Source organism: Lissotriton vulgaris, chromosome 3_1 (assembly GCF_964263255.1).
Source record: "Lissotriton vulgaris chromosome 3_1, aLisVul1.2, whole genome shotgun sequence".
NCBI classification, from domain to species: domain Eukaryota; kingdom Metazoa; phylum Chordata; class Amphibia; order Caudata; family Salamandridae; genus Lissotriton; species Lissotriton vulgaris.
The window spans coordinates 2,101,760,001-2,101,782,647 of record NC_141689.1 but is presented as its reverse complement, the minus strand read 5'-3'; the positions used below and the strand labels follow the sequence as shown (position 1 = coordinate 2,101,782,647).

At 44.5% G+C, this 22,647-nt stretch overlaps 1 protein-coding gene across 1 annotated transcript in view; it reads left to right on the top strand.

Moving 5' to 3' along the window:
• The first annotated feature begins 5,788 nt into the window (after positions 1-5,788).
• The window catches only part of SPATA18 (spermatogenesis associated 18), a 193,995-nt gene continuing 177,136 nt past the window's right edge, over positions 5,789-22,647 (top strand). Inside the window, exon 1 of the mRNA XM_086962653.1 lies at positions 5,789-6,152. Coding sequence (XP_086818779.1) covers positions 6,066-6,152 — 87 coding nt within the window. The 5' untranslated portion in view covers positions 5,789-6,065. The remainder of the gene's footprint in view (positions 6,153-22,647) is intronic.

Sequence of the window (22,647 nt, the reverse complement as noted above, 5' to 3'; positions counted from 1 at the left end):
TATAGAACGATTCCCCGAGATGAGCTGAAAGCTTACAGTAGATGGAACACAGCGGAGTATGGAGTTACCTTGAGTGAAAACATGCTAGCAAAGAGATCCTCCCCAATCTGGATCGTACCCCATCAGGGTCACCTATGTCTGCAGGGAAATGGCAAGAACCCCAGAGCTCAGTTCAGGAAGAGTGTCTGTACTGAAACGTATGTCTTTTCGTCTCAGACCTCTCCTCCATTCCTAGCAACTAAGGGTACCTACTTCATCTGCCACGATAGAGCATATACATGGTTGCCCCCTGACTTCTCGGGCACATGTTTCATTTCGTTCCTGTTGCCTCCCACCTACATGGCCGCGGCAGATTACCATAGGACAAGGATAGTTAGAGGTGTCGTGAGTAAAGACGACACTACGGGTCAAGAGTTTGGCGACTTCGTAAAAGGTTTTCTGCCGTTTTGGGGGCCTATGGTGAACAGCAGAAAACATCCGCCAATTGACAAGGGTAGTCGAATCTACCATAGTTGAAACCACCGGTGCCCTTAGTAACTTGACTGCGGAGCTCCAGTCGGACCGCCTTATGACTCTTCAGAACAGGGTCGCCTTAGACGTCATACTTGCAGACCGAGGTGGGATATGTAAAGTAATCCAATCAAGTTGCTGCATTTTCATCCCAGATAACGCTCCAACAGTATACCAGGCCATCTCCAAACTGCATAAAATCTCCGAATCTATTCACGTGGATAAAGGAGACTGGTCACTGATGGGGTGGTTCTGGGAACTGATATCGGCCTGGGGATGGAAGATTCTGATAGTCCTTGGGATGACCTTAGCCATTCTTTTTCTGTTCTGTCTGTGTGTACAGTGTGCTCCTGCAATATGTGGCCTCTGTGCTACATCGTGTGTAAGGAAAACTGTATCAAGAAATGAGCTAAGTAATAGGATGATGCTACAGCAACATCTCAATGACTTTGTGAATATAGACCTGGACTCAGATTAGCATGAGTAGTGGTCGTTTTGCCTATGTAAGGGCAAAAAGATTGTCATAAACATCGTCGCACCATGACGATTTTGGTATCAGCGGACCGGTAATGATTTAAGCATCATACACAAGCATTTCCGTCACGATAGAGTGACGAAATCACCCTGAAATCAGCATTCCCGTTCCGAACCCTTGAGTTCCATTTTGTGAACGGCATCCATTTTGTGATTGCCCGCACATAGCCAAATGACTGAAAGCCAAAACCTGGTCCGAAGGACACGTACACCTTAACTGACTCCTCTGTGACCTGGGCAAGCTGACTCCACTGCCCAAAGCCAAACCTGTTCGGCCAGGTCCTTTCCCAGTGGCCGAGCGAGATTAGTATCAAGGCACAACATATCATAAACCTTTCATCGCACACAAACCATGCCTAATCTTACACACACCTGTCCCTGTTTCTTGCTTTATGACTCGCTTTACGAGGAGGAGGTGCCCGATTTTATTGGGGGTCCGTCGATATCTGATGAAAACACTGGGTCTTGCCGGGTAATCAATTATTGGCTGGACGAACTGAAATATGTGCTTGTCATCATGACTCTGCTTTTTCTTTGTAGTGAAAATATGTGTATGGTCAACTGTAAAATAAGGAATGTTTGCCTGAAGCTTATTATTTTGTATAAAAGACGAAGACTGGCTTTGTAATTTTGAGCAGTCTCCTGAGAACATACATGCTGTTGTACTTCTAGGATACCTGTTACTGGTTGCAGCCAATAAATACGATCTTTGACTTCACCTAGAAGACTCTGTGTTTCTTTAGTCTGAAACAGGAAGGACTCGGAGTTTTCAGGTGTGTTCCCTGGCACCGCCGGGTCCATAAAAACCCGGTACTCCACAACTTGAACATCCTCAACAACAATGATTTCCACAACTAGCAAATATTAAGAAAGCAATCATGTTCTAGCAAAAACATCAGAGGAAAAAACGTAAACAAGTTACTCACTACACGTACGAAAATGTTCTGGGAGGGATCCTCAACCGAGTGGGCTAATCCTAGCCTCCGCATTCTTAATAGAATTTAAACTTTCCTTGACGATAGCTAGGTAATTTTTAATTCTATGTCAGGGCCGGAGGCTTCGGATTAGGCTAGTTTAAAGCTTTTCTACCACCAGAGACGCCAGTGATGACACTGGTTTGAAACAGAATCTCTTCAAGATGGGGTCTGAGGACAAGCCTTCCAACCTCGCCCCCAAAGAAAAATCTTTTGATGCCATTGCACCCCAGACAGAATGAGCCCCAAAATGAGAAGTGTCTATCCCTGCAGAACCCAGTGGACCCATCTCGCAATCGTAGGGGAGGAAACCGCCCCCTGTGGTTTAGTAAGAGCTATAAACAATTGCCTGATGCCCTGAGGATGTATTTCGACTGTCGCAACTTCATAGGCTCTTAGTGCTCTGACCACACATACTTTTGGGACCTCCGGGAAAGTGGGATAAGATACAGACCTTGAATTACATTTTGTTCTTCTGGAGATATGAAATGTAACTCCCTACAGAGCGAATACTCGGCCCGTGAGGTCCAAAGCTCATACATCTGAAACCCTGCAACAGGATATTAAACACAGAAGGGTCGCCAGTTTTGCCGACATCTGTTTCCTGGAGAGATACTTATTCGAAGGCCATGATCGGAAGAGATTTAAGACCTTGTTTGACATTTCAAAGGATAGAATACCGAGGTTCTGGGGGTGTGTATAGCCTGACAACTCTCAATAGTTTGCACACTAGCGTGTGTTCCTCAATTGGGTGACTGTCCACTGGCATACGGCCCGCCCATATAGCAGATCGAAAGGTGTTGACTGACATGTAGGTCAGGCCCTCTTTCCCCAGGGAGGCTAAGAAGTAAAATAATTCTTCCCCCATCGGCTCAACCTGTTGTCAAAGACAACAACTCCCCCATCTAGATCAAGCGGAGCGGTATCTCTTGTTAGTGATCTCCATCCAAGATTTTGTGAGTAGCGAGGCAGCATCCTCCGAAAGGCCTGGCACCTTCCAAACTTGCCTGTAACCTGCCAGGCCATCAGTTGAAGGCCGCCTGAGAGGAGGAGGTGATGGTGATTACCTTGTGGATCCATGAGGAGATCCCGAAATTGGGATAGATGGATTAGAAAATCCCAAGAAAGTTCCATCAGAACTGGAAACCAAGCTTGCGAACTCTAGATTGGGGTGATCATCACCAGATCCAGCATTTGCCTTCTCACGTGGGTGGACACCCTAATTATCATCACAAAGGGGGGAAAAGCGTAACCCTGTTCCGCACTCCAGCCGTGCAGGAATGCATCCGCCGCCAATGCTTCCGGATCCGGGCGTCAGCAGTAATACCTCTACAACTGGGTATCCAGCCGGGAGGCAAAGAGGTCTATTAGAAAGGGCCCCATAGGAATTGAAGCTTGCTGAATACCCCCAGATGTAGCTTCCATAGGCTGGTATTGTTCCAGTGGCGGGAGCACCAATCCGCAACTTGATAGGACGTTCCTGGAAGGTGCTCTGCCGAAAGTGAAATCTGGAAGGATAGGCAGTATATCCAGAGGTCCCGTCCCTCATCCAATAAGGCTCTGGATCTCGTCCTCCCCTAAGTGGTTGATGTAACGTAGCGCTACTACATTGTCCATCTTGAAAAGTACACAACATTGTGCCTTGTCCTTGGTCCAGCATTCCACCACAAAGGAGCCTGGCATCAGCTCCAATCAATTTATGTGAAGACCTTGTTCCATGGAGGACCATTTTCCTCTGGTAGAAATAGCCCTGCAGCGGGCACCCCGGCATGAACCACTTGCATCGGACTCTATCACTAGGTCGGTTGTGATCCGAAAATCGCCCGACCGTTCCATGCCTCCATGTGTGAAATCCACCATTGCAGTTCTGTTTTGGCACATCACCTCAGACGAATTGAAATAACGGCGTACGCAGTACGCCGTTATTTCAATTTGTATAGGAGTACTCTCCGTGCCGGCTTTACCATTTACTGACGGATTCTCTTCTCTGTCGCTGTCCTGATTCCTCACAACTAATACGAAGGTTATAAAGAAAAATTATTGCACACTTGGATAATTAGTGATTTTTAGGATCTCATTAACCTATGGGATATCATCAATTTCTGAAGCCTGACTGAATATAGGGCTTTCCGTGAAAATTGGCCCTTCGTTGGATTTTTGAGTCTTTGTTCTGATGAAGTCTGAGGTGATGTGCCTAGACTGTATGCTGTCTTTGTTTGCACATGCCAAAAGAATTCTCAGGTATGTGAATGCAGCTAGTTAAGCATTAGACTTTTTTTGTTATTTTGCAGCACAATAAAATGACAATTGTACTGTATACAGGAGCGTTTTGAAGCAATGCATGGTCACCTCGACCTTCATTTAGCTCCAGCCCTGTGTGGTCTCTGTTGAATGTTTATTTGTATTGTATAAATGGTTGAATGCACACTTTTTACTAATTATGTATTTAACATGCATTCTACAATCACAGAAGTGGATATGAATTCAAAAGTGGGTACTGTAAAAAGTGATCTACTAAGAACAGTGCATGCTCAATGCAACACTTGTCAAAAAAGACACTATTTGTTTAAAATAACTAAGGTCTGAATGTGCTAAAGATCTTAATACCGTCAGACCTTCATATTGTGGTGAAAACTGTACAGACAGCCCATCTTGTGAATCCAAAGAAGCCCATGTACATGTTAGTACTAGGTGCACACAGTCTTCTAGGTTCTGTAGAAATTGTCATGCTGAGGCGATTCTGTCTAATAACTCAAGGCTGCTTACAATACTTAGTATCTTCTATGAAGAATCTTTGGGCTGTTGGAAACTTTTCCTTCAGAACCAAAAAACGTGCATAGAACATACGACACAAGTTGTCAACCGTCATCTACACACAGAGTGAGTCTTTAATACTACAACCATTCATAACATGTTCATTCCCTCTACACACCGTATAATCATTAGCAGCACACATGCTTTGTAAACCATTAGCTGGACACAGGCTATACAAAATTGGGTAGAAAATTAATATGATAGCTACCCACCACTACATAAACTATAAAATAAATTAGCACACTTATTGGATGATGAGATGCCATCAGTCATGCCATAGAACCTCTTGAGTGATGTAATGTGTGAACTCCTCATCAGTGCAAATAGGGTGCAAGTTATAGTTAGCTCTGCTAACCATAACTTGTGAATTTCTGTGTTTTTTTTAAGTTCAAAACGTTTATGTTTTCACTTACAAGTCACATATTATGGGTACATTTAATTCCAGTGGACTCTTCAAAATAAGCAGCAATAAACAACTAGGAAGAAAGGGCTGCGGTTTGGTTGCGGGGCCATTTCTATGGAAACCCTCAACAAAGACATCCGTTCCCCACTACGTTCGCTGTTCTTACAGAATCCTTCGTTTATGTGAATGGGCACAAGTGTGATAGTCTTTACAGAGCAGGGCAATAAACCGTAACTATCGGTGGTCCTTTCAACGCCTTTCTGGGCTGAAGCACCGAAGGCTAAAAGACGGCGCAGAGACATTTAGTCAATTCTGTGAAGACTGTGAGGTGAACATGTCCCGTGAGAGGCGGGCGCCTTGATTTTTCGCTCCCACACACCGGGAGGCTCTCCGGTGGAGAGCGGGCGTCGCTGCCGTTACCCACTTGCTGTCTATGAACGATACTACTGCCCATTGTTGGCTCACCGGCGCGTCCGGCGTGCGCCCGCCGCCCCTCGGCCCAGTCCTTGGTGTGCTAAGGGGCGGGGATGACAGAATACTCGAGGGGGGTGAGGGCAGAGGGAGGCGAGCGTTGCTACAACTAAAGAGCCACAGGCTTTCGGCACAGCCTCGGCGTCCCTGGCAATCGCCGGATCCGGCCAGCCGAGTTGTTGGGGCGGTATATAAAAGAGCCAGGGCCGCGCCGGGGAGGGCGTCTTCTCTGCTCTGCCTGAGGCGCGGTACCCAGCGGAGGGAGAGGTGAAGGAGGAGGCAACCGCCGCCCGACTCGGCCCTCACCCTAGGAAAGCTGGGAGGCCCCCCCATAGACAAGTAGGAAACTCCGACCAGCCATGGCTGACTCCCTCCGGCGGTTGAAGAACGGGGCGCTGTGCAAGTACATGCAGGAGAAACTGGACGACTGGTACCAAGACTACCACGTAAGTCTGACTGGAGCCGCCCGTTGGTGAGGGAAGGGCGGTGACGCGCGCGCGCCCCGGGGAGCATGCACCGCGTCTGAAGCCTGCAGCGGTGAACACATGCAACCCTGTTTAGGCGACTTCTAATTTTTTAGCAAAAACTCTTGATATGTCTTAATTCTCTCATAGAAAATGACCATCATTTTAATTAACTCAATCGATAAATCCAATCTGTTCTTTTCTGCTTCAAACCTCTCCATCTATTGCTACCAAAATGTTGAGATGTATGTGTGATAGGTTTCTGGATGGTGGACGTGCGCTTGAGTGCAAAGACTTTTCAATTTTCATGCATACATTGGAATTCTGGAAGTCGACGACTTGGACTAACGGGCAACTGCTCGCGTCTGCAGCAACCGCCGCACTTTATCATTATATGATGTTACATCAAATTTGCTAAAGATACTAAGCAAAATATGAACATATCTCCACACAGAGCCTTGCATACACATTCATCTCTTTGAAAAATAATTTTAGTAATCTGGGCAGTGTATGACGGACGTCTGCCAGTGTAGTAGTACAGAAATTTGGCAATGCTTTTCTATAAATGCACTCGCCGTTTTCTTTCTGCGTTTTCAGATGTGTGTTAACAGGTGTTTTAAGGCGACGCGTGTTATCTGGGCCATGTTAATAGCCTGTTGACGTTCCACTGCAGAGTTTAATATTCCTGCAGTGATTTCACAGGGAAAAAGTTTGGTAACTAAGGACGCTAGTTACTATAGTGACGCCTAGCCTATTCTCTGTGAAATTGCAACACTCGCCTGGCAGCAAAAGCTTGCAACATAGAACACAAAAAAACAGGAACCGGCCCAGGAACACTGACAGTTTGAAGAATGACTTAGATAAGATCGGCAAACAGTAGTAATCTCTTCCCGAGGGGGCGTGGCACGAGCAGACCTTTATTTCCGCAGGGCGGGCTCTGATTTCATGTCCAGGAGGGGGAGTGTTGGATTTCGTCATGCAGGTGAAATCTTTTACCGTTTACAAACGGTAGCCTCAGTTTTAACGCTTCATCTCTCAGGCGTACACACTTGACATTCACTAAAATAAAACATACAAATGCCATTGCATTATCTTTCTTTGCACGTTTATTACTTGGTCCACAAGGCTGCATGATTTATGCATGGTGCACGTAAATAAATTATATTTTGCCACATACGTTACAGAATACCACATATTGGGAAGCACGCGAGTTTAAAAGTACTACTGTTCGTACTAACCTGAAAAAGTGCAAGTGCTCGGAATAAGGAATTGACATAAATAGCTCTAGGTGTGTGTTTTCGAAACATATCTGATCTGCAGTTATAATTTGTTAGCATGCTACTTCTCAAAAAATCCCTTGTCATATCACGATAAGCAAGTTGGTAATTTTTTTGTATTTGAATTATGTTTCTTAAACAAGATAGATTAGCTGAATACATTTCGTTCAAATTCGGATTTCATGAATCAGGCTGTAAGTGTCTTGCTGCAACTGAATACATTTTTAATTTACAAATGAGGGTTTATAATGTTTAGATTAGTGAATCACTTACCAGATGGACATGCATCTCTCTCTAAACGTGATATGCAACAAATGTAATAGCCCCAATCATTTTTACTGTTAAAAAAAGCAGCACTACCGTCCTAATTTATCACCTTTTATCTACCCTGGTCTCTGCTCTTCAGCTGGTTTTAACTCAATTCAGTTCAGTTTCTTGATAAGGCAGTTCTTACCTCTTCTCTTTTTTTTTTTTTTAAGAAAAGAATGCAGTGAAAACCTAATGCAGAACATGAGTAGAGCACCCATGCAGCCATTTATCCTTGTTTTTTTAATAACGTGCTCTTATGTTGGATGCTTTCCCCTGGTGGCGGTTGAGCCTTCTCCTACATCGCCCCAAAAGCATGGAACGACCTGCAGATACACCAAAGACCCTCCTCCTCATTTCTTGAATTCCGCAAGAACCTGAAGATCTGACTTTTTGAGTAGTGCCACTAGGCCCTAGGTGTGGTTAGAATCGCACCTGCTCAGTGACCAGATACCCACCCGGGTGACAGCGCGCTTTACACATCTGCATAATTTAAGATAACCTCACAGAATACAATTGGCATGAAAGGCTGTAGTTAGAAACACAGAAATGAAAGATCATTTTCACCCTTTGGTACAAAGATACATCTTTGTAGACAAAATGCTGTTGTTTGGACTTGCAATGCTGTCTAAGTTGTTAGCCATTATAAAGGCTACCGCAGTATTGTTACAATATAAATGGCTGCTCCACTTACAGTGTGGTAGAAATAGGTTTGCCAGTGTTAACTTGGGTACATAAAATTATTTACAGCAGCATCAGTTGCCTTTGTGCTTATTAGAGAAGTTCGTAGAATGTGCTGGGTTCCTTTTCCTGTTATAATTGCATGAGTGAGTTCAAGTCATTGGTTGTGATTGAGGCAGTTCCAAAATGTATGGAAGTAATTTGTGTGTCTTCCATGCACTTTTTGCTGTGCATTTACTTTGGAAGACTTGCATTTCGAATCTTGGGTGATGATGACATGGGGTAACAAATTATCTAGAGGGTACGCTGGTGTGTGAGTTGGTTAGCATGATATCTTCACATGGCTACCACTCACCTTTTGGCACTACACAAATACTCTCATTTTTTTTGTCAAAGATTCGAGGAGATTTTTGCAGTTATCATGCACAAGTAACTGAGGTCATGTTTTTGACCGTAGATCTATCAACAATAGGTTACATTGTTTCAGATTATCTTGGAATTTAATTCTACAGTACAGTTGTATGACCATGTAGTGTATATCACCTGCACATACCAGGCGTCTGAATATTGAGTAGTAGAAGGGCAGGCCATTGAAGGCTAAAAATTACTACTGCTAGAGTAAAGTTGCATGTTTAATTATCCGAACTTTAATCAGAGATACTATGTACTGAAAATGAGTTTGATTCAGGAGGAATCGAGATGACATCAGGGCATTATGCAATTAAGGAAGTTGGTAGGGATTGCTATGCTCTGGCTGTTAGTTTTCGTTTCAGGATGTGCATAGGGATTACCTATCAATCGTCATCTCCCAGATGCTGGTTGACAAAGCAATAGAAGAGCCCGGTAACTGTAGATCGTTCCCCAGTGTCCTGATTCTCCACAGCTTAATTTTATTGAAATGTTTGGTACATTGGTATGAAATGGCTGAGGGTCAAAGCTCTAAATAGGTAATTTCTAAGTTTCATGTACAGGGATTTTGATGGTTTCTTGCAATCACAAAAGGTCACCTCTTCTTTAAGCAGCTTATAACTAAATAACATGCTGGTATTGCCTGTTCAGGCTTTTTATGTGTTAAAGAGTGTCTTGTTTCTTAGCCTTCTGTAAAGCCAAGATCGTCAAAGACCTTTTTTAACCTGGACACAATTCTGCAGCCTAATCTTCTAAGTAGCACACACTTATTTGAGGAATTTACCTACTTGTAGTGGGATTATAGATTTAGTATTCTTCCTGTCACACTGACTTAGAATATGCAAATACAAATGTTTTCTTTGGAAGGCTAATAGAACAAGCTCTCATCAAGAAGTCAACTCTTGTTTTTATAACCTAAAGCCACTTGAATATATTCTTTCATTCTAATAGGTATTGCAGAGGGAAGCTGAATAAACTAGCCTTCATAGTTACTCTTGTGTGCAGTGTTGGTTTCATTGTCTTCTGAAACCACAGTTAACCACGTTATTAAAAAGGTAACCCGCCATATCTGTAGTTCAAAACCTCTTGCACCCAGTTATTCTTCTACCACGGATGCACACTGATCAGGGCACCTGCCCTCTCATGATTTGATAAGATTTGTGATTGTTTCATATACTGATTTGGAAACTGCAGAGTACCCAAAACAAAGCACCTCATCTAACATTGGTGCTTAGGTGTTATGATCGTATTCATCCTGTCCCTCCTATTTCACACTGAAACCTAGTCAGAGGAATAGTGAGGCAAAAGTCCACCTTACATAAGACATATAAACCTTTCAGACAACATTACAACATAATTTTCTTCAACTCTCTGTGTAAATGCTGAGGAGCCCAATCGCAACAATCAACGTTCTCGAAGTTGTCACAGCTGGAGGAGTCCACATGTGGACATTTCACATCACAATGTGTTCTTAAGACTGCTTTTACATATTGATCATGTTAGCAGTGTAAACTGCACACTCGTTATCAAAGTATCCTTGAGTTAGATCATAAGATGAATCAGTGAGTTAATCACTTGCTGCTGACACCTGATCGATTTTGAATGGTGACAAGGCAACACAACCTTTCATACTTCTGTAATTGGTAAATTAAGTGCCATTAAATTGGATAATACTAACATCCTTTGCTTACAGTGCTCAAAAATGGCAAAACTGTGGTCGTAAGCACCGTATAAAAGAAATTAAGGACATTGACATCTACCTTGAGCATCGTTGTATTCTGCAAAAAGCCATCTAATGACATAAATTATAAAATTGCTGTATAATATCAACAATTGCCAATCATTTTTTATTTATTTGTAAAAGTCACATATTTGACCTTGGTAGATATTAGACACACATCATTTTACTTAGAAGAACAATTACTTAATGGCCTATGCAATGACACATAGGAAAGGAATGTGAATACCTCAGATTCGGGTCATTCCCCATACTCCTCATTGCAGCACCCCACCCTAGAGAGTCTGCCTAGCAACATCTCCAAGAGAAGGCAGTTAGAAAGTATGTTGTTCCCAGAACATTGTTGTCACTCTAAAAAAGTGTGGAGTCGACCATTGACAATGAGATAGATTCATGCTTGGCTGATAATTAAGTCAACAGAAATTATTGTTGCACTGTTCCATTAATGGAGGAATGGTGGTCATGCTAAGTTTAAACTTAAAAGTTCCTTCATGTTACGAATCAGTCATTACAAACAGTCTCTATGTTATAAACTGAAGGGTAAAGGGTCCACACCCATGCCTTTAACAATTTTGCATGACATTCCGCTGCTGCCGTCCTCACCAGTGCCACTTTAAACATATTCAGCTTGTTGTCTTTGAGCCATTCATGCTAAACATCACATTTTGTATTCTTCTTCTTTTCTTTAGATTTGTCAAAAAGTGACTGAATTTAATTTTTTAAGATGCCTGACATGATATGCATGAAATTAGTATTTTCGTATGTAAAATAATTTTTGGAAAATAAAAGCTCTCTTTGGCCCATTGACTAATATAACCAGAAACCAGAAGTATATATATTCCCGTCCTCAGCTTAAGAAATACTCATTCTAATACAGTGCCAAAGATAACAAGTCAAGACCAGAGATTCTACTTATGGGCCCAGATGTACCTTCAAATATTCTGTCAGCTGTCAACTCAATTTGTTTGGAACCTTCAGTCAATAATGTTGACAACAGTGTCATTTACTACTTACACCTAAGGGACATCCTAACCCTTCTGACTGTCCCAGGGCAGTTTACACTTACATTAGAAGCGCCATCCATTATCAAGTTATATTTCTACACTGAGGGCCTCATTACGATGTTGGTCGGAAAGGCTCCGAACGGCATTCGCATTTTCCCAATCCGAGTCGGAACCCATGTTTCCGACCGACTGAAACATTTCCAACTGACCAATTATGATGGTAGGTAACCGTTTGGTCTGTCTGACTCAGTACCAACCGACATTCGGAGACTCCAAGTCGGTCGGAGCCGAATCGTACAGTTCTATGGACCACCTTTCCAACCGATGTATTACGATGTCGGATTCAGACAGCCTTTCCATGTGCCCAACACAGAACGGCTGTCGGAAACTGACTTTGGGGGCCCCTAGCATGCCCCCCTTTACCCGGAGGCCTCCAGTTGGGGCTCAAGGGGTACCCATTGGACCCCGCTTTTTAACCATGCACAGTGTGGTAGGCACCATGGGAGCCTGAGTTATCAGTCTGAACACAAGCTCTCATTGAAGTCGATGGGAGTCTGACCAAATGGTGTTTGGAACCATCGTAATCGTTCGGTCGGACTCCCCTAGTCGGTCGGAATCGATTCCGAAAAGGTGTCAGTCGGAATGCTCTCTGACCAACTTTGTAATGAGTCCCTAAATATACTTATTCCTTCATTCTATGGTTTGTGATCTGCTAGCCCAAAGAAACCCGGGTAAAAATGTGCTTTATAAAGAACACTCATTTTACATAACATCATAACATTGTTATTTGTAACCTTGTTCATTTGTAGCACTGTAATGTAAAGCAATATTGAGCACTGTATAAAATGCATAGATAAGAAAGGAAATCAAGAGTTATGGACATCTTAATCTTCAAGGACGTGTTTTTCCCCCATTTATCCCATACAACATCAGATGCCTGATTTGTTCTTCGCTATACCACAGTGTTTCAAGAGATACCTGTCAAAAATGGCATTATTGATTTGGAAGAGGTGGCACAACTATCAACTCAATAAACCCACTCTGGTTAGGTAAAATCAGAGTTCTGAGAGAATCTCTGCTTAACACCTGGTAGCTATAGTAAAGTAGCAGACAATCCCCAGAGAAGTGCATATGTTTAGTTCAAGAAGTGCCAACAATTTCAAAACAAAGATCACAACAGAATAAAATTCCCAAATCAATTTAGAAAAAGAGAGAAACATTTAATGAGCATAAAGTCACCAAGATCATCAAACTAGATGAAGGGGAGCCAGAGGTATGACATTTTAGTAAATAAGCGCATCGAAAAAGTGAACCACTGTGGGAAAACAACAGTTCATGGTGAACAGGACACCTAGGCAAAGTTGCACCAGAGGTTGGATGCATGTTGGTTGTCCTGGTTCAAGGTTGTACCTTCAGACTTAGTCTCCAACTGCTGGTTATGTTTCCTATGGTGAGTCTTGTAGCCCCAGCTCCTCAGGCACGTTTCTAGGCACCAGGTCTCTCTCCAACCATGTCTCCTGCAGGATACAACCCTAATTCTTCAGCAGTGCCCTCTTGGTGTTAGGAGTCCTTCTCCTTTTTTAGTTTCCAAGAAACTAGTAAACATGGGGCCAACTACTTTCTCCTTGTGTAGCAGTTCCAGTCCCTGGATGCAAACAGGATTCAAGGACTGTTAAGTCCTTGCGTGAGTCCTCTTCTCCCAGCATGAGTCATAAGTCAGAATTCTTCTTCCAGAGGACCTTCTTCCTTGGATGGATTCTTCAAAGGCCCAGAAAGTTTCTGACAGTGTGGTGGTGGAGGTGCCAGATTTATCCTGTGAATTAACCAGTGATTAGAGAAATTGTATCTCACAATCCCAACAGTTGTCTTTTAGTCCCACCTCTTTGTGCAGCATTTCCTCTTTGCTTTACTGTAATATTACACAGGATCTACTACTGCAAAGTGGTGGCACCCAGCTGCCACTATGCAGGCCTGTCTTTGGCTTTTTGAGCACTCCTCTACCTGACAGGGTCATAACTGGTTTTCCCTCATGCTGCGACTTTTGCCTGGCTGCGTAATAGTTCTATGGAGGTGAAGAGGAGAATCCCCCCTGACATTTCCAAATCAAAAGAAGTGCTAACGCTGCCTGTTGTTCTGCCAACTACCCCCTTCTACTCCCAGATAGCTAATCCCTCCTAAGAGATCAGCAGTTAACACCCATTAGCCTTTTGTGGGCTCAACAGAAAGTTATTGTTCTCTGAACAGAGACGGTAACTATCTCATCCAAGGATGTGCATTTCAGCTCTGGGATGTGATGAGTGGAAGCCCTGTTATTAAGCCTGTTTTGCCTTTCTCAGCCTAACGTACATTTTTTACAAAGTTACTTTTCTGCTTAAAGTATCAAAAATCAAATTTCGCGATTGAGTCTGATTTAAAAAACAAAGCAGGTTTGAAGCATTTTTCTATAATTTTCCAAATTTGAGGTTGAAAATAAACATCTAGCCAGGCTGACAAGCGTTTTGATTTTGTTTCACTTTGAGGGCACACAAACCAAATGTATAGTGTGGCCTATTTTATTATAGCACACTTCCCTGTGGGCGTACAAGGCACACTTTGAGTGTGACTTATGATCACATAAAAATAGGCATTTTCTATAAGGCAAAGGAAGTTTTCCCTGCCATTTGGCATGTCACTGCAGTGCATTTAAATGGCAATCTAGCCGGAGCATGGTGGTTTCTTGACAGAAATATGTTTCTGTCATATGTGTGAGTGGTGTTGATATACACTGCAGCCCACATATTTACCTTTGCAAGCAATAGGTGCACTTTAGGCACCATTTACATTGGAAGTTAAGTATTCTAAATAGGGAGTTCCAAGTTACAGAACATGTTTTATAGGGGAAGCACAAACACTTTTCTACTACCTAGCAGAGATAAAGTGCACAGAATCCTAAAGCAACCCAAAATATTGTCCAGAAAAAGGAGAAAGTCTAGGGTGACCATGCTGAACAGGCAAATTGTCTTCAGTGCAATTTTAGGAAAAAGTGTAAAACATCACTAAAGACAGTAAAAAAAGCAAATTGCCAACTAAAAAGTGATTTTACTATTTACGTTTGTCCTTTGTTTTCTATGTCAATAAACACATTTCCTTACGGCCACTTCATAGTGGTCTGATGGACATGACTGTTGCATGTGTTTTCGATGTGAATATATACATTTCCTTATGGCCACTTGAGAGGGTCCTTTCTCCGCTTTAGGGATCCCTGCAACTTCTCCACACTTCCCATAGGTGACCGCCCCACCATTCATGCTCCGAGTGTGGTGACTGCACCCAATGCCGTGCCTCCAGCTTCCCCACTCTCCCACAAAGCAACACTTTACATCAGGAAACAATGCCCTCCAACATCAAATCATTTAAAACATTTCAAACAATTAAGTGTCATAGATTATATTTCTGTGGCCCTATCTTTTCTGGAGATCGTGGAGATATGCATTTATTGCTTCTACTTCCTGAAAAATTTTAAGCATCCCTTTTGCCATCACCTTAAGTCTTGCCAGCTGTATAAATGCGGCTTGAGGACCCTCCTCTTCAAACAAGGGTAACAGAAGCCATGGTGCCTTCCGACGCCTTGACTTTTCAAAAGTCATATATGGGAAGACCAGAAAATTGAAAGCCTCCGCCTGGAAGTTCCTTTGCCATTTACAACTACCCCTCTGTGTAGGTGGTTGCCAAATAAAGCTCTGTTCTCAAAGAGGTCTTTTTGGAAGAAATGGGGTTGAAGACTCAGTTTTTCTCTGCAGAGAATAGATGCTCCTCATCATTGGAAAACGTCTGGGTAGCTAATAAGCTAACAACAAGGGGGGTAGGTTATAGCTTTTGAAAGCCCTCTTAAAAAGACAGAGGATGAGAAATTTCAAACAATCTCAGGAGCGCTTAGTTAGCTGAGCTGGATTGGACCTCGTAAAGGACAAGCAAAGATTTTCTGGTACTCCAGAATTTTTGCTGGAGAAGGAAATCATAATTGCATAGACATATGGCCAACGGCTGTATGGCGAGGGGGAATTTAACAGTAGACTGCTGGCTTCGCGCACCCAGACCAAATGGTGAGGAATAATATTACAAAGACCACAGGACAGGGAAAATGAAACGGGAAAGAGGGGGTATTGAGTCTATTTTCGTTGGACACTTTGGTAGAATATATGCAGAAAATCTAGATCCCTTGGATGAACATATTATGCATATTTTGCCCAGGCCCAAATCCCATCACTGGCAGCGTAAAATCTCATTTGCTGTATAGCAACAGAAGAGGTGGCAACTTTGGTTAAAGAGCTTCTAAGATGTAAGAATCCCGGGGAGGATGGATATCCATCCGAATAATGCTCATTAATGATTAAGCACCAGTACTTTGTGAACTAGAAGTTTTTATTAAGGTTCTGGAGATAATGAAATGTCCTTCTCTGCTCATTAAGACGATCACCCAAATTTATCAGCGTTCTACGGCGCATTGGCATTGAATGGGAAAATCTCACCTCCTATAATTCTCTCCATTGGCACGAGACAAGGATGCCCCTTATCACTGTTATGGTGTCCTGCTTTTTTTGAATACCTTACACATGCTTTGAGGAGATTGGAAGTGTTTAAAGCTCCAGAACACTGATGATCTGGTTTTATATATCCAACCAGACACTAGAGCCTTTAACAACGTTTCAAGCTTTTAAAAATGTCTCCGCTGTGGCAGGATATACAGTAAGTGAGTTAAAACCGAAATTGTGCTAATTTGATGCTGATGTGAAAGATTTACCAGATGTTCTTCAGAAGGTCTATAGTAGACACCCCATTCAGTAGCTGGGGATTAGAGTATTGATGATTGTTGGACTTGGCCCTTTTTGGCTTTTTGGCTAAAGTTTGCTTTCCCCCTAGACCTTTTTTCTGACATGATGTTGCCAATTTAGAGGCTTTTGGCACTTTGCCACTGCTGATCAGTGTCAAAGTGCAAGTGCTCCCTGTGTAAAGTGTAATGGTAATTGCTTATCCATGATTGGTATGTTTGCCTTACTAGTAAAGTCCCTAGTAAAGTGCACTATGTGTGCCAGGGCTGGTTATGAAATGCTACTAGTGGGCCTGCGGCACTAATTGTGCCACCCACACCAGTAGCCTTAAAGAGAACACAGGCCTGCCACTGCAGTGCCTGCGCACAGTTTGTTAAACTGCCATGTTGTCCTGACCAGTGCACCTACTTGCCAGGCCTTACCCTTCCCTTTGTATGCAAATCAGACACCCCTATGGTAGTTCCAAGGTACCTCCCTGGGCAGGGTGCAGTGTATGTGAAAAGTAGGACATGTACTGAGGTGTGTACCATGTCCTACCATTCCGTTTTCACTGTTGAAAGGCCATCTTATCCATAGTCAAGAATGGGGAGGCTGTGTAATATGTTTCCAGCCTATCTCCCCAAAGGCTTAAGATGGAGAGGTGATGTTTAGTGTGCCTGAACTCACAATTCAATGATACATCTTTTTGTGAAGTTGGTTTTTGCACGGTGTGTTTAGAAACCACTCTTTTGGAAGTGGCTGGGTTTTTGTGCTCTAACATTTCTGTGTGTCTCTGCCTGTCTGTGGATTGACTGTCTGGATTTGAAAGCGATAGGATCTGGGAATTTCTTGACCCAGGGGAGGAGGTGAGACAGCAACAGGCTGACCTGCATCTGGAGTGTAAGGGGGAGGAGCAGCCCCTGGAGGTGAAGAGGCCTGGGCTGTCGCAATAAAACAATGGCTCCATCTCCTGCTGAGTGATTGAGGATCCAGACCCCCATTATCAAAGAAATAAGGTGTTACTGGCAGGGAGACTCCCAGAACTGATTTAAACAGGGGTCAGTGCCCCCTGGGCACAAAGACTTCAAAGGCTTTTAGGGATATGAGTATCAGAGCTCCAAATGTTTGGGCTTTTGTTCATCTTGCTGGGGAGAATTGCTACTGCTGGGTCCCAGGAGGAGACCGCCACGAGGGACTGCCTCCCTGCTGGAGGGCCCTGTGTGCTGGCCTGCCTGGACCCAGCTTTGCTCCCTGTACTTTGGACTCTTTATTCTGAAGAGCGCTATATTTTTATTGCCAAAGAAGAAGAGGAGCTGGCGTCTGGCAGCGCGCTGTGGAAGTGCCTGCAGAGGGAAACCCGAGCGTAGGGATTCCCCCCTGCGCTGCTGATCAAGCGGGAGCCTACCCCGCATTTGTGCCACTCAGACAGGTGCCCACCCCTCATTGGCATCGTTTCCAGGTGGGAGCCTACCCTGCATTCTGCCCCCGAGTGAAGCCGCCGCTGAGAGCACCGAAACTGGAAGACCCGTGCCTGACTGTGGGTGGGGCCTGCCGTCAGTGGACCAGGGCCGGAACCAGGAAGTCGTGGCTGACCTGAGCTGGCCTCCCGTGAGCTGGGGGGAGTCCTGCATATACAGGGAAGCGGGCAGTGGTAGAGTGGCTGAGGGGACACAGGAGAAGGCTGCCGGAGTGGAGGCGAGCTCCTGTGTTGATGTGGAGAGCCCTACGCACAGCCGAGACCGTCCAGAGCTTCGCAGGTTTCCCAGAGAAGTCCTGTGTCCCAGAAGGGGGACCGGGTGGAGCCAAGAGGTCTTGTGAGTGGGGCCTGACTGTGATCCGGAGGAGGCAAGGAAAGAGCCCGGTGAGTGGGGCCCTTCTCTAGGCACGCTGTTGGTGCCTTCCCTGCAACATGGGGCCATTTTAAGTTGAGAGTCCCAGAGTGGGGCTCTCCCAAGCACGGTGAGTGCCAGTGCTCCCTTGCTACACAGCTGCACCCAAGTGGCGGGCAGCTGCAACACTGGGCCATTTTGAATATAGTAGGCCCGTGGTGGGGCTCCCTTCGGGGCATTGCAGTGCCAGTGCTCCCCTGCTACACAGCTGCACCACAGTGGCGGGCAGCTGCAACATTGGGAAACTTAGAGTTTAGTAGCCCCGGAGTGGGGCTCCGATCGGCGCATTGCAGTGCCAATGCTTGTTGATCTTCAGCTGCACCGCAGTTGCGGGCACCTGCAATGTTTGGGGGTCATTTCTTCTATTAAGGAAGGGGTGATTTGCCCTCCCACCCCAGCTCATTGCGCACCGATGGTGGCCCTGACATTCTGAACGAAAGAAGATTATGCCCCCGTGAAAGGCCAGTTGGCCGGGGGCCCCTTTTGTGTGATGGTTAAAGGGCGCAAGGCCTTAAGGTGATGTACGCACTTGGTGGCAGTGTTACTAGGGTGCACTGCTGAGTTACTGCATAATGTGTTTATGCTTATGTGTTTTAGGATGATGCATAATGTGTTCATACCTACTGCTTATGCCTAATGTGAATTATGCATAGTGTCTGTGCCAGTAGTTACTGGTTGTTTCAATTTACTACTAAGTGAGTTCTAATGGTTATGACAGTGGCCCGATTGGCCCTGTCTTGTATATAATCCCCGGTAGATATTGCCTAGTGCCAGTTGGCACAGAGTATATTGTGTGATTACTATTCTAATGTGTTTTGGATAATACAAAGGCTATTTTTATATATAACCTTGTGTGGAGTTTCTTTTGTAGTGTGCCTAGTGTGATGCTACTGTGTGTGTGTTGGGCAAACGCTTCACACATTGCCTCTGGGATAAGCCCGACTGCTCGTGCCAAGCTACCCAGAGGTTGAGCAGGGGTTATCTTCAGCGTGTAACTTCTTGCCCTGACTAGAAGCAAGGGTCCTTATTTGGACTAAGGTACCTACCTCAGCCAACTAGAGACCCCCAGTTATAACAATAATTTATATAAGCTAAGTTATACCCTTCATATTAAGAGGATCGAGGAGAAGTTGGATAGGTGGTAGAAACTTCCAATTTTAATCATAGGCAGGGTCGCTTTGGTAAATATGCATATTCTGCCCCTGTGTAATTTTTAATTCATAACAATTTCAGTGTACTTAACGAACACATTTTTCTCACAAATCAATACCAGGATAACTAGTTTTATATGGAACAAGGCTAACCCATTGAATCGCCTACAGAAGTTAAATCTCTGTTGGGAATAAGGAGGGTTGACGCTCACATATTGGAAAGTTTATTACTTAGCTGCCTTTCTAGTCCTACACACCAGGATTTATAATATATCTAAGGTGTTAATGGTTGATGATTTTTAATTTTAAAGAACGTTTGTAGAGACCCTCCCCTGTATCCATGTCTTCCAAAGCCACATGACATGAATCCAAAATTGGTTAGACATAAGACAGTAATCTTATTAAAGCAGAAGCAAAAGCAGTATGGAGCTACCTTAACATCACTGCAATACATGCCGGAACCTCTCTGAAGCTCATATGTTCCCCAGACATTCAACAAACAGCTAGACAATGCAAAAGAGTTAAGCTGAGAAGAATGGGAGATTGGATTATCAGTAATGAACTAATATCTAGGTAAAGAATTAAGTCAAAACTTACCCGAGCCCAAGTTGTGAACATTCTGAAGTATCTACAAATTCAAAGCATTCTTAAGAATTTTTTTCCGCTCTACTTAACATAACAAGAAAGTTTGGGCAAAAGGCAAGATAGCTTAGAGGGTGCGACAATTATGCTGACAAAACGTTTTGTCTTGTCCAAAATAGTTAGACAAAATTTGGTTGGGGAAGAATGGTTAGAAATATCGGCATTTCATTCCCAGTTGTAGAGGGGGAAACATTTATTTTTTTAAAACAAGTTTTATTTGTCACGGTTCACATAAGCTGCATAGCTCCGCAATACGGAGATTGCTGCACACATCAATTGTACAATAAAAATGACGTTGACTTTTATATACTTGAAAAAAACATAATAGAACAAATCCCTTCCTCCTCCCCCCGATTGCGCCCACGCCCCACCAGTATATTTAGTACATCTCTGGAACCATACACAGAGCCCATCAGCCATTCTGCAAAGCCTGGCTTCCACACACCCATCAATCCGTCGAGTGAACATCCCCTTCCGGTGGCGGATCTAAATCTAATCCCCGATAGTCTGCCCATCTTTTCCAAATCTTATAATGCTTGCGGGGACACCCCCTGGCAATGAAGACCGGCTGTTCAAGTCCCAAGTAAAAATCTATCCCATTACTCCTCGCAGCCAGCGATGGAGCCCGGGGCGCCTTCCAAGCCCTGGCAATGTTCCTCTTTGCTAACGTGAGACCCAACAACAGGAGGTGTCGCTTATACCTATTTCCCCCAACTCCCTCCATGACATGTAACAGGGCCAAGCGCGGCTTGCAGGGAAGCTCCCATCCCAACACTTCCGACAGGCAGGAGAGCACCCCCCCTCCAAAATCTGTGTAGCGAGAGACAACTCCAGACTGTGTAAAAAGGCTCCCTCCTCTGAACCACATTGAAGACACTCGGGGGATACAATCATTCCTGCCCTCCATAAGCGCACTCTGGTAAAATACACTCGATGTAAATATTTGAATTGTATCAGACGCAGGCCCGTGGCTATTGCTGCCCCCCGTGGACTTGCCAGTGCCTCCGCCCAGACTTCTTCCTCTAGTTCACCTACATCCTCCTCCCATGTCGGCTTAAGCCGCTGCAGATTTGCGGAACAATGAATGATCAACGTCTGGTATATACGAGAGATCTTGCGGTCCGGTAGTTCCCCCATAAAGACCTTAGCTTCAATGGGGATGAAATCAGGGAGAGACTCCAGGCCCTCTAGACTAGGCGCCAGCGCGTGTCGGAACTGCAAGTATCTGAAAAACTGGGATCTTGGCATCCCATATTCGTTCCGCAAATCTTGAAATGATTTAAGCGTCAGGTCAGTCATCATGTCTTCCAGGTCCGAGATGCCTAAGGAGTCCCAACCCTAAAAGCCTTGCCAGGCTACCAGATGAGGCAAACGCCCGTTACCCCAAAGAGGAGTCTCCCGGGTCAGGACATTCCACCACCTCATCCTACTCTGGGCCTGCCTCCAAACATGAAACACCACCCGCGTGGCAGAGTCTTTCGAATAGTAGTGTATGTAAAGATTTGTTACCCATTAGCTGCCGCTCCACCGCATTGGCTGGATCCCCCCTATCCCTGTACCACCATTCATTGAGGACCAACAAGTGTGCGGACTGGTAGTAGGAAAGGACATCTGAAGTAGCGAGACCTCCGGTACATGTGGATAGGAAACAGGTGCGTAAGGCTACTCTAACTGCGACCCCTTCCCATAAAATCCCTCCTAACGCTGAATTAACCTGTCGGAACCATATGGGTGAAATCTGGTAGGGATGATTTTGCAATTGGTAAAGGAGACGGGGAAGCGCCACCATCTTAAAGATGGCCGACCTACCTTATATTGTTAGGGGCATGCGGGACCACACCTTGAGATCTTCCCGAGTACGATCCCACACTGGGATCAGATTGCGGTCTCTGGATACAGCCGGGACATCAGACAAAAAGACCCCCACATACTTCATCCCCCCGTCGCCAATTGTAGGGCTGAAGCCCATTCTCCCACCCTCAGCCCTCCTCCCAGAACCCACAACGTGAATTTTCTAGGATTCAAATATAGCCCAGAGGTCTCACCGAAGATCTGAAGGATGCGCATCAACCGCTGCCCCAACCTGTCCAAGTCAGTAAGAAAGAACATCATCCGCGTATTATGCTATTTTATCTGTAAGACCCGGCGCCTATTGAATCCCCCGAAGCTGAGCATCCATACGCACCCAGGCCGCCAGGAGCTCCATGGCGACAGCGAAAAGGTATGGGGAGACGGGGGAGGGGGAAACATTTTAAGTGGATGCAGATATTCACAGTGGTTAGTTTACTACACTCCTAAGAAACTGCATGATTAGGATACAGATATTTCAGTAAGCTTCCCTTGATGTAATTTGATGGGTACCTTGGAGCATATGATTAGGCGTTGTCAGAAGTTAAGGGGATTCTGGGATCAGGTTATAAGATGTGTACCGGAGGTTTTAGGATTCCGTGATGTGCCTGACACCAAGTCAGTACTTTTAGGAAGCACCAGAGAATAGAGTATCAAGACCAGAAATGTGCGAGATTGGTGGTATATAGCAGTTTTATTAGCTCACTCATTGATAACCAACTATTGGAAATCAAGGGAGCCACCGG